The 13,622-nt window shown below is 37.8% G+C and overlaps 1 protein-coding gene across 1 annotated transcript in view; it reads right to left on the bottom strand.

The window, feature by feature from the left end:
* Positions 1 to 11,615, bottom strand: part of LOC122803882 (extracellular calcium-sensing receptor-like) — a 119,902-nt gene extending 108,287 nt beyond the window's left edge. Inside the window, exons 1-2 of the mRNA XM_044073563.1 lie at positions 11,560 to 11,615; positions 11,033 to 11,324 (exon numbers count right to left, since the gene is read on the bottom strand). Of these exons, the coding sequence (XP_043929498.1) occupies positions 11,033 to 11,324; positions 11,560 to 11,615 (348 nt within the window). The remainder of the gene's footprint in view (positions 1 to 11,032; positions 11,325 to 11,559) is intronic.
* Positions 11,616 to 13,622: the final 2,007 nt, after the last annotated feature.

The raw sequence follows: 13,622 nt of genomic DNA, 5'->3' as shown, positions 1-13,622 counted from the left end.
GATGGTTTCTTTTTAGTATGAAAACTCATGTTCAGATATTGCTGCAGGGTCAATTTATCATAAAACATTCTGTTCTGGATAACATAAATGCTTTAACTTGATACATTTAGACTGAACTATGGAAATATCCATCGGTTTTACTATATCTAAGAGTGGTTTATTAACAGCCATTCTGTTTTTTTCTTTGCTGTTGCAGACTTTTCAAAGTTTATAACAACTACATCCTGCTGCCATGTGCTTATTTTTTTACCTCTAAGCTGCAGTTGTTCAAACTTGTTTTAAGTGAGCTGGACTACAGCCTTTTGGTGTTGTGTGTATATTTGTGCTTTGCATGTCCAGTGTGTGAACTTTTGCTTTAGTTTCAGTATGCAGAGTAGATATGGTGAAGTTAGTATATTTTTATTAGAATTGTTGTTGGCCTAGGAATGGTAATAACTTTCTGAAGATATACAAAAGGTGTTAATAAAGCTTTAAAGATCTACCAAGGAAAATAATATAGAAAAAATATCTACACAGTGGACTAAATATTCTTATTTGTGCTCATTTTTAGGATTTTATTGATTTTTTTTTTTCATTTTGTTAACTGAGGTGGATCTTACTGGACCATTTTCAGGTTAATTTTGGGCAGATGCAGTAACAGGATTCAAATGGCTGTTACAAAGAAGAAATGCATATTGCACAAAGGTTTCCTACACAAGCCTAAAAATGACCAACTGAAAACAGTGCTCTAACCTAGTCAACAAATGCATTAAAATTATTAATGAGTAAATTGAATTCCAATTCTTGAGGAGGGCAGAAAATGGGGAGAATAGGTAAAGGGAGACCATGTGATGGCTTTGATGTAGTAGATATGGAAGATGTGAAAGATTCTAAGTTAAAAGAAAACAGAGTCTGACAGTAATCTGAAGAAAAGAAATAACAGTGGGAGCCTTTAAGTAATGCTTTATTTGGCATAACATTTATAAAAGGCATCCTTAAATTAAAAAAAATATATGTTTGGGTGTGGAACATTTTGAAGTAGGAGATCAATTTGAGTTTCTTTGGGAGGGATTCCCAAATACTGGGGCCTTTTTGTTGAGAAGATGCACCTTTACAGTAAAGCTTATTTTTTGGGGGTGAAAGGGATGTTCAAAAGAAAGGGATCTCAGATTGTAGGAGGTAATTATTTTGGTAAAGCTGTTGGAGAAAAAGAGCAAGGCCTGATGATTTAAAAGTTTATATGTAAGTGAGACAACATGAAGATTGCTCCTCTGCTATATTGGTAGCCATTTTGCTTTTGCAAATATATTACAGTGATGCTTTCTTTTAGGAGCTAAGCCCATAAACCTGCAGATATTATTAGCTGTGGTTTATAGATAGTTAAGGTTTTCCATGGTGATATTAGCTGTGATTAGTAGGCCATATTCAAACTATATGACGAGGAGGCCTTTGTCTATTGCTGCTCTGCTTTCTGAGGTTAGAAAGTAAGACCTTTTTTTTACCGAAAGAGTAACAATTTTATTTGTGCCTTGGTGGTGGAGACGTGGTGTTGGAATTTTAGGTTTTGGTACCTGAAATATTAGGTTTTCTTTAAAGATTCTTAGTTGACATGCTGTGTTGCCCATTGGTTTGGTACTGTTGTGATAGTTGTTTTGTTCCAACGAGCTCTTTATGTCTTTTTTGATGGGGGGGGGTATGAATTAATTTGTTTTGGTGAGTCAGTTGGATAGTTGAGAGTGGTCCTGTTATTTTGATTGTGGATAGGAAGGAGTTTACACAGTAGGTAAACACATTGCCTGCCTATAAAATAACTGTGATTTATGGTAATTCATTTGGGAGGCACTGATAAAAAAGGAACATAGTGGTGTAGATAGACGAGAGAGATACACGTGGTATACCATTGCTTAAAATTTAGGATGTAGAGGTAGGTAAACCAATCTGAACTTGAATTTGTCTGTCAGTGATAAAGTCTCTGTACCAAGGGAAAGAAGGGTGGCTGTTGCCTGAAGAGATAATGGTTTTTAGAAGAAGTTCATGATCAATGAGGTTGAATGCTTTTATCAAGTCAGTAAACTAGATCCTGTTAAATGTCCCTTTTCCAGGCTTTGGAGCATATTGCCTATGTTACTATATAAAGCTGTCATTACACTGTGACCATACCAGAAACCATGTTGGTGAGGTGAGAGGATGCCATATTTTTGGATATAATCTGTAAGATGAATGAAGATAAGTTTTTTGTATATTTTGCCTAGGATTCTTAGTATTGACATGTTTATGAAATATTTGATGTTTTATGGTTTGGATACTTTGGAGAAGGGTTTTACTATAGGTTGTTTCCAATGAGATAGCATAGTATTTAAGAAGAGACATATGTTATGTAGGTTATGCAAGGGGATAAGTAAATGTTCTTTGTACAGTAAAATTAACCAGGCCAGTATACCATCAGCACATGTGTGCGCATCTGGGCATATGCTTTCAGTGTATTTGGTAATGCCTTTGGTTCAGTTTTTTAAATGAAAGTTGGGGTATATAGGGGATTCTGGATGGTGGCTTGGTGTGAATATAGATGGGAGGGAAGTTTTTTTGTGTTACTGGACTGTCTTTTATGTTGTTGTTTATAAGGAAAAGAGTATGTCCCCCATTCTATCATCTGCTGTTGAATAGATAGATGTAATTAGGAAAGAGTTGGTTCAGTTTGGTGGGGTCTTTATACATCATTCTGTTATTCCAGCTCTGTCATGGCTGTAGGTGATTAGAAAGGTGTCCAGCTGTTTATTTCTAATACTCCCTGAACTGTGTAGGACTATTGGTATTTGTTTATTTAGATGGAAATGGATAAGTGTTATATATATATATATATATATATATATATATATATATATATATATATATATATATATATATATATAGCCTGGATTTGTTTTAGTGAAATAATCTATTAGTAGGACATTGATTAGTGCTGTGAGTCTAACTAAGAATCTTAAACATTTCACAAAAGTTGGTAGAGTAGGTATTTTCCTTTTTGCTGGATATGGTATGGTTAAAACTTGTGGATCAGATGGTGTTTAGGTTATTATATCTGTAGTTTGGGGTGGGGGTTAGAGTTGAAAGCTGTGTTTGATTGTTTTGGCTTAGTTTCTGAGGATGGTTTGGTATATTTACTAGTTGTGGAAATGCATACTGGAAGGTGGTTTGGAAAGAACAGAGACAGAACAATTGAAAAGAAAGGGGGTTGTCTTGGTAAAGGGATAGGGGTGGAGGATAAATTTATATACATGCATACATGTATTGTTCATATGCACAACTGCTCATATACATCCTTTACTGATTTCGCTTTTTACAATTAACGCTGTAATATTTGGTCAATAAAGTCTCTTGTACATATTTTTTTCTCAAAGTCACAATTACATTTAGGACATAAGCACTATAGTACTATAGTGCATCATCTAAGAATAATGCAGTCCATGTTTAGTTTTTTATCTACTTTATGTTTCACCTTTTTCATAAGTTACATCTTAATGTACTGCACTTTCATATTTGTGTAAAAAAAGCAGTAATATCCTTTTTTGTTTTTTTCCAATATTATCTTTACATCTGTGTTCAAGAACAACTCACCTTTTCTATAAAGGTATGGATTTCCCTAGAAATAATCAAAAGGTCTTTTTAGGTAAATAAAAGAATGCCTGCCCTGATGACAACTGTTAACCCCAATTAGCTAATTAATTGGTAATTCACTTGCTTTAGGGATATTATGGCAAATGTGCCATGCCATTCAAAATATTCTTCTTTTCACAGGTTCTCAGACTCTTCTATTTTCAGCTTAGAATGAGACTAAGCACACTGTGTATACTTGACTGTTAGATAAAGCATATGACAGCATGTGATTCAACAACTGTAGATTCTTACAGACTGTGGCTTCCCTGGCAGCACCAATTGGTAACCTGTTTAATGCAGCATCACCCAGGGATTTAAGACATCACTAAGCAATAATTTTTCTCTCAACAAAGGTGGCTTTTCTATTGCATTATCCAATCTAAATAAATTGACATAACATGTCCAGTAGCAACATTCCCAGAACTAAGTCCATAGATATACAATTAAAGGCATGTCTATTAAAACAGAACAGTTGATCTCAACATGTATCTATGAATAATATTTTTGTGATCAACTCCACAACAACAAACATGTAGCAGCCTTAATTCTTGACCTGCCAAAGCATTCAGTACTGTCATTCATGCTGTCTTTTGAAAGTAGATGTCAGCCTTCAGCATATTGACTGATTTACTATTTACCTGCTAAGAATGAAAATGAAGTGTAAAATGGAACAGCAGTGTTTCAACAGGTGCTTGTGAAATATCTGCATTATACCTCTTGCTATATTCCATTTTTGTTAATACTGTGCATACGATCTCCTGCCTAGACTGTATTAACTCTGCCAAGATATAGTCATCAGGCTTACTAAAATGCTTAAAACCACTCTGCCAATTACATTTACAGCTGTACAATACCAATTAGTTGGCTCAGCCATTCTTTTTAGTACTTTTAATATGAATGTATGTCATTTGTACTAGGTCCAAATGCCATAGGTATATCAGCACTCATTTATTCATTAGAATGTAATGGATTCAGCATTGTTCTTGCCAAAACAAGTGCTTAGGTCTCATGGTAGGCCAAGCACCCCAATTTAATCTCCATACAAAGAATCTCATAACTGATAATCTTCATCAGGCAATGGACTGCTTACATCCTTAGTCAAGAAGAATCACTTTACTACCAGGTATTCTCTGTGGCTGCTTGTCATTTATTGATCACGCATTTTAGCCTAGCAAAGGTACAATATATCATAAAAATTGTATAAATTATTACCTACTGTTGTCTAATACTTAACTAACTTAATTGGACAATCTTTACAACCAGAATGCAGTTACCACAACTGAACCTCATTCAGAATTAATTTATAATTATATATATATATATATATATATATATATATATATATATATATATATATATATATATATATATATATATATATATATATGCCATTTTAGTATCTCATTGATGGGCTAACAGAAATCTAAGCTCTTCTTTTTCTTTTTTGCTTCAAGTCCCAGAATTCAAAAACAATGTACAGATGCTCACTATTCATTAAACTTTGCTTAGCTCTGGAAAAATGTTACTGTTACGAGTTTCTACATGCTTGCAATTGCAGCATTCATTACACTGAAAATATGAACCTTGGCTCTACATGATTGTCACTACTGATGTGATACCCTGACCCCATGTGCAAAAATGGTAAAAAAGGGTTGTGGCTGGATGAATTGGATGGATGGATGGTTTAGCAACTTTGTCTCTAATGGGTTCCTACTATGTTATTGAAGTTCTGAAACTTCGAACACCATAAGGTTGAATCCTTATGTTTGAAGTGTCAGAACTTCAATAGCGCTAAAAAAAAAAAAAAAAAAACAGAATAAAGTCTTGCAAGCAGGGGGACAAGCCCCCCTGCACCCCACCCCCCGCTCTTTAAATATACCAACTCCAAGATCGCACTACAGTGTGGTAAAGGGAAATCTTAGGTAGGTTTTAGGTTTTTTATTTTATTTTATTTTTTTTACGTTTCAATACTTGAAACTTTGAACATCTGAGTTTGATGTTCTCAGGTTCGAAGTTTCAAGAATTCGACAACATAATAGGAACCCGTCTCTAATGGAATCAGGTAGCCTGTAAATGGTTCATTTCCCAGGCTCCTACTTTTAAGTTTCATTTCCCATGTCCCTGATTACACTTGCCAAGGGTACTAGAGCTTGTCAGAGATTTGGGGTGCATGGCTACGTTTAAAAATGGCCCTTGTGGTCAATAGTCTACTAAACACCTATTTACCTATGATGGATGGATGGATGGATGGATGGATGGATGGATGGATGGATGGATGGATGGATTACACTGACAATCAATTTAATGTTATCTGAAATTCCAGAATTTTCACCATAATACTACTTAACAGCTAGCACTAATTTATGTAGTATTTTCAAGTCTTCCTCTTCTACACATTTCCTGAAAACAATTGCATAGTGACCTGGGAGCATCTCACCTCTTAACAATGTCTGACTTATCCCCATCTCATCTACTCTATTATCACAGTCTATCTCTTACTCCTTCTGCTCACCTCGAGTATTCACTCTTCCTTCCACTCTCCCTTCTACATTATTGCACCATATATGCCAATGCTTTTTCTACCTGATTTACCTGTAATTCATCATCCCCCTCCATCTGTCTTTTCCTTCATTTTCCACTGCAGTCATCTTTCCATTCTCCTTTCTATATTACACTGTATCATGACATTTCCCTCTTTCCACAGCTATTACTTTATGTTATCCATCCCTTTCACCTCTACTCGCCGAAACACGCCCTCAAAAATTACTATTTTCTTTCTACTACTCTTTCACAATAATTTATTTATATAACCTAAGTGTATTATAATTTTAAGTATAAAAGGAAATTAATTTCTCTATTTTGCATTAATTTAAGGTTACATTACAATTCAACCATTCTCTGTTTTTATCCCTATACCACTTTTGTCAAATCAATTATTTTCTATTGATTGTATTAATGTTATGCTAATATTACTGTTTGCACATGCTGGAACTTCTTTTCCATTACTTCCAGTGAAAATGGCTCTTCCACTGATTTAATTGAACACGGGGTTGAACATTGTCCAAGTAGGCAAATTAGTCATCAAAACAGAATAAAGAAAGTAAACAATTTATGTTGTTTGCTACATTGTTGCAGGTAACAGTGGACACCTCTTGCAGCCACAGATAATGATGCCTGTACACCAAACTGAATCACTTGCAAGGCAAGCCTACAATAAAGCACACAAGCTGACCAGGAGCATGATACTGCATGTTTCCTGGTTACTAAAGTCCTGATTCAAAAGTGTGGATACATTTGGCATGCCCTGTAATACACGTGGAAGAAAACATCTCAGATGGTCACTGGGTGTATATAATTTCTGAGACTTCAGTGTACTTTCAAAGAGCATGGGCCAGCTGGGCAAATTAATCAATAAAACATAATAAATAAAGTAAGTAAATTACATTGTTTGGTGTGCTTTGGCAGGTTTAACAGTGGGTACCCTTTGAATGCCAACAGGTAAGTGTGTGTACTCTTAGTTTATAGTATTGGGGACATCACATAACAGTCTGAGGTACCTGATAAGGAATAAACATCTAATCACACTGGAGATGATGGCAACATAGAAGTGGAGAAAAGTGAACAGTGCATGTGAAGCCCATGTATGATATATGCCTGTACAAATTTATAAGACAAAGTCTAATACCATAGCATGTAATATATGCTACTGTACACAGATAGCCATGGTGAATACAGTACAAGGCATTTTTACATGTGCTTGTCTTAAGTATCCATGGCATTAGACATAAACTGTAGTTGAACCACATTACAATGGTCATATATGGAATAACTGCCATCATGTGTACATGCATCATGGTGCACAGATGACAATGATAAGCAAACAAATACTGTAGGACATATGGATGTAAGGCATATGATTTGGTGAGCAGCCTACATCTTTCAACGTGGTCAATGGTGGTATATAGCTGAAATGTTCCACTGGATAGTTTACCACTACCATGTTGCATTCCAATGACAGATGCACCATGCTCAATAGCAGGTGTCCCCCATATCACTGGCATGGCAAGGCTAAGATTCATTGTGGGTGAGTTAGAGGAGGAAGTGTGTGAGATTCTGATCTTAAGAGCCAGCTACAGTGTAGTGTGCATATCACTGATATGAAATCAGCTAGACTAGACACCATGGGCTGACCTAGCATCCCTTACCAACAGGAGCAGGCCCTGGAGTTCTCTGGCCACAGGCATGCACTGTTTGTGTATGTGCTAAGAAAAAAAACAACATTTATCAAGGTCGTTATTTATAGCTGTCCTAACACAATGACTCAAGAATTTTCTGAGAGAATGTACTCACATATACCCCAACAACTGACCTGGCATCTTTCAGTCCCATTGTGCTTTTTTCCTAAGGATCTGTGACATACCACACAGTGTCTCAGTTAGTATCTCATGCTATGCTTGCTCCAGAACATGTGCAGACAAAGGCAGATGTCATATCCTTAGCGTCCTCCAGTCCTCAGGTGTATCAATGCTCTCTGCATGTTCGTTTCTGGCTACTGCTGGCTGTTCATGTCCTGCAGGAGGGGTTTGTCACTTCATAGGCATCCCATCCATATGATGGCTAGGTTCAGTTACTCCTCCCTCCTGGATGTGGTAAAAGCTGCTCCTGATTGTGCCAGTGTGTCACCCTGGTCCTCTGAACTAGCTGCTTAAGATACTGGATGGGCAACAGTTGAGATTTAGAAGTGTCCACCAATGAGAAGTCCTGTGTATCAATGGTTTTGCTCTTTTTTATTAATTACATAATTCTGGGCTGCTGTGAGGACAGATTTATGGCTGAGTTAGAATGATTAAGAGCTGCCATGGCTGACATACAGTTAGTATCACTGACAAAAGTTCAGGGCTGCTTGCACCTGTAGCAGGGTACACTAAAAGAAATATATAACAGTCAGTAATCCCAGTAGTAAGTGTATTTTAGTCATAAAGTGCGAGACTGATCATGTCTTCCTAATACCATTATTTACAGATGCCTACCTGACTCATCATCAGATGTCAGAGTCATGAATGAAATCTCAGAAATGAGAGGCAAAAGTTGAGGCCAACAACATAGAACTGTGGGAGAAAGTCTTAAATGGATCCAGGCAATCTGAACCTGATTGTAAACCAGGCAACCTGGTAGTGATTAATGGCATGGGCACTGAAGAAACTTGCCAGAGAGGATGGAAGGGAGGTTGTCTAATCTAGTAGTACTTGTGACTTTTAGTGGAGGATAGGAGACTGCATCAAGAGCATTTGGGTGCAGTTGCTTGCAAAGATTGGCAAGCAATGCTTGGTCTTGTATTTTGGGTGATATACATCTGGAGTAATGCATGCACCAAATGGCCTGACATAATAATCGTGCTGTGTTCTATTGTTTTCTGGCAGTGGTCTGGCATGGCATGGCATTTCTACTTTTTTCTTTTACTGCACTGAGGCATTGTATTGCCCCTCCCTGCATGCCATTGCAATTAACTGCAGATATAATAGCCTAGGGATAGCTATGCAACAGTCAAATTGTGTCTAATGACTGTGCAGTGATAAGCTGGTAAATGTTAGCCACCATACAAGCCTGGAAGAAATATGTCATTCTTCATGTTCTACTTGAATTCATTGTAGGTGCTGTGTGTCAAGTCGGCTGATTATGCCAGTGTCACTCTTATTCATGTATATTAAACTAATAATGCTGACCATTAGCTCTCCTTTCCTGGTCAACCAGTTGATCCTTTCATTCCCCTTCAGCCATAAGGGACAAGGGTCATGTTTAGCAGGGAGAAAGCATCATACTGTAGCCAGAGGGAATTAAACTTTATCCTTTGTGCTGGTTCCAGGCTCATGGTTAGGCTTCCTGGCTGTGAGGTAAATTGTTCTATCTCCTTGATGAAGCACCTATCTTGGTGTGCACTTCAGTGTGCTCTCCAGACTCCAGGCAACACAGCATCTACACTCCTCCCTGGCATGTAATCCATCCTTTCTCCATGGAGAGATCAGTAAGTATAGCTCCTTCATTAGCTCTTCCACTGTCAGGCCTGCTAATCATATCCAGAGCACCATGCATGGCTGCTTCTGTCCATCACACATTTATCTACTCTATCATTGCACAGTTATTGGATACACACCATTGATGTGTTGTAGCTGTCCTAGAAAACAGGAATCCACTATTCTGTACAAGAATCCTACATATGAAAAATGCTTGACGTGTATTATATGTTGACAATCATATGCTTGTCCCACTCTATGCTTTGTAAAGGCATGTGTGTAAGCAGCGCCATGCAATTCTTGGTATGAGTTGTAACAGTTTTTTTCTTTTTTTGTGAAGACACAGTTAAACAGTATGTATTGATGTGGACAGATGCAGTTGTATGCCTTATACTGGACAGCTACGTTCTTGTGGTATCATACACAGTGGCTGTAACAGTGTAAGTATGTAAATTCTGGTCAGTCATTTCCACTTGCATCACTGCACTCATACCTTTCATACTCTGATAATTGATGTCTTGCCAGAACATGTGCATGACAGCCACAGTATTGACACTTGTCACTGATGACTGGTTCTGGGACAATGGAAATTAGCTCACCACAGCTGTAGAAGCTTGTTGTACATTATAGAAATACAAAACTAAAGAATGGTACTGATATTACCAACATGTGTCTGCTTACACTATACAATGCTGCCTTTCTTCATATTTGTAGGTATACTAGGGCATGGCCGATTAGGCCTCTCCTCACACCACCCCTAATGCCATGGCACACTATATACACTGTGATTATTAATATCATGCTTAAGTCGTAGCATTTCTCATTTGCATTATCATGGCGTGTGTGTTAAGTGAATAAAAACATCAATGATACTGTTATACGCTAAATGTGCCCATATTTTATATATACTGTTCTACTCTACATTTGATTACAAAATGTGATGTACATTGTAAAGTATTTCTTATTACTGAATAATTACATTCTTTTGTTGCTGCATAACCTCTGGCTGAGGATGTTGCTGAGAAGGTTATGTTACAGATCAGCTCACTCACCTGGTTATCGAATAAATAAGCCAAAACAAATAAATTAATTTGTTTGCATTGCCAACATGCTCTGATTTCTGCTGACCTTACTTTATATTTCCTGGTTGCTGTTGGTGTATTACTGACAGACTGTTTTACAAATATATCCAGAAAAAGCTATAGTCATTTTGCCATTTCTCTGAAAGAATACCATATCTCTTTACCAAACACATTTCTTAAATTGAAAAAAAAAAATGGCATGCATGTAATATTGAACAGGCAGGCTTAGATGTCATTGTTTGGTAGGGCCATGATAATAAGTAACCTATTTTAAGTACAATTGAGGCAGTACATTTTTGATACTACCTGTGGGAATTTATAGAGTCCAAGCAGTCTGGCAACAGGAAGTGCACATTGTGAAACTCCATCTCCAATAATTGCAGGGATTACAGACTTGGATGGACAATGATAGTTGGGAATAGAGTCCTGTTCTCCAGAGGATAACCACATTGCAGCCTCTAATGCTCGGGTTTCTGAAAAGCAAGTATCAAAAATGTGGAATCCCAGTGTAGTGTTAGGCAGTAGTTCTGGAGTGTGATTAATTTCATTTATGGCAAAGACCATCCCAATGACAAAGCGATAACACCGAAGGTAAAACCTGTAGGAGACAGAAGGTATTCCAAATTAGATCATTTTTTTCTGTAGTATTCCAAGATAATAGCATTTACACTTTTCAGTATCCTAGTTACATTTTTAAGACTATAATATATGGAAAATGCGAAGCACTGTGAACTATCTTCTGTAATTTAAACATTGTCGTATTGTGCATGAAGCGCTGCATGGACAATATGTAATCCATTTGTCACTTCATTCATCTAGTCTATTAGCATTACCTTATTACAGTGTAGTTCCCCTTCTGGAAGGACAAAGTTCGTCCTTGCTCTGCCATCCTTCCTAAAAATGTCTTAGTTAAGCCCTATCTTTAATAATAATAATGGTTTTGGACTGGTTAGTATTTGGTTGTTTTACATCCTACTCCTTCTATAATAATTGTTTATTACAATTTATGTTGAATAGCAATGTATTAGTCTTAGTTTTCTGTCATCCATACAGATGAATAAAAACAAACCATTACTGGAAGCCATGCATTTAATCTCAGGCATGTACTGGCATCGCTGTCTCTTTCTCTTTCTCTCTCCAGACATATTCAGATACAGGCAGGACAAATTCTTTTTCCTCCTCAGCAGGAAAGCTGTTGTAGTAAAGCTTCTAATGAGGCAGCATTGACCTACACTGTTAAACACCTACTACTGTTTCTCAGAAGGGAACCTAACAGATAAGAAATGATTATCACAACACAAAAGTGCATCATGCAGATTTTAGACTGATACAAACAAAACAAGAAAGATAGAAAAGAAAGGAAAGAAAGAAAGGTGTGCCTGTCTCTCAGTGTGTGTGCGTGTGTGTGTGTGTGCTTGTGTATATGTAGGTCCCTATCAGAAGCTTGAGTTTTCAGAAAATTGAAATTCATATGCGTGAGACTATATGAATGATATTCCGAAAACTCAAAGCTTTTGAATAGAGATCGCAGTACAGTAAGGATCAGGGAATTTACCCTTCTCCCTACTGTAGTGTGACCTGGAGTTGTATATATATACAACGAGGCCCGGGTTAACAACGACTGCCACCAGTACTGTTAGCCTACAGGGTGCTGGCGGAAATTGGGCTACTGTTGGCCGAAGGAGGAGAAGAGGCAGAAGACATGGCCAAAGGCAGGAAGAGAAGAGAAGAGAAAGGCTAGGACTGTGGTAGTGAAGGTCGGAACTTTGAATGTTGGCAGTATGACTGGTATAGGGAGAGAGCTAGCTGATATGATGGACAGAAGGAAGGTTGGTATAGTGTGTGTGCAAGAGACCAGATGGAAGGGGAGTAAGGCTAGGTGTATCGGAGGGGGTTTCAAATTGTTTTATCATGGTGTGGATGGGAGGAGAAATGGCGTAGGAGTTATTCTGAAGGAACAGTATGCTAAGAGTGTTTTGGAGGTGAAAAGAGTGTCGGATAGAGTGATGTTTATGAAGCTGGAAATTGATGGTGTAATGATGAATGTTGTTAGTGCATATGCTCCACAAGTTGGGTGTGCAATGGATGAGAAAGAAAAATTTTGGAGTGAATTGGATGAAGTGGTGATGACTGTACCCAAGGGTGAGAGAGTGGTGATTGGAGCAGATTTCAATGGGCATGTTGGTGAAGGGAACAGAGGGGATGAGGAAGTGATGGGTAGGTATGGTGTTAAACAAAGGAATGCAGAAGGTCAGATGGTAGTGGATTTTGCGAAAAGGATGGACATGTCTGTGGGGAATACGTATTTTAACAAGAGGGAGGAGCATAGGATGACATACAAGAGTGGAGGAAGATGCACACAGGTGGATTATATCTTATGTAGGCGGGCCAGTTTGAAAGAGATTGGAGACTGTAAAGTGGTGACCGGAGAAAGTGTAGTTAGGCAGCATAAGATGGTGGTTTGTAGGATGATGCTGGTGATCAAGAAGAGGAGGAGGAGTGTGAGGGCAGCACCTAGGATCAAATGGTGGAAATTGAAAAAGGGTAATTGTGAGGTGGAGTTCAGGGATGAGTTAAGGCAGGCACTGGGTGGTAGTGAAGAATTACCAAATAGCTGGGTAATTACAGCAGAGCTAGTAAGGGAGACGGCTCGAAAGGTGCTTGGTATCACATCTGGACAGAGGAAGGAATTCAAGGAGACATGGTGGTGGAATGAGGAAGTACAGGAGAGTATACAGAGAAAGAGATTGGCAAAGAAGAAGTGGGATTGTCAGAGAGATGAAGAAAGTAGACAGGAGTATAAGGAGATGAGGTGCATGGCAAAGAGAGAGGTGGCGAAGGCTAAGGATAAGGCATATGAAGAGTTGTATGAAAGGTTGGACACTAAGGAGGGAGA

Source organism: Protopterus annectens, chromosome 6.part0 (assembly GCF_019279795.1).
Source record: "Protopterus annectens isolate FY-2018-M chromosome 6.part0, PAN1.0, whole genome shotgun sequence".
Taxonomy (NCBI): Eukaryota; Metazoa; Chordata; order Ceratodontiformes; family Protopteridae; genus Protopterus; species Protopterus annectens.
The sequence above is the reverse complement of the archived record's forward strand: the minus strand, read 5'-3'. Positions and strand labels throughout refer to the sequence as shown.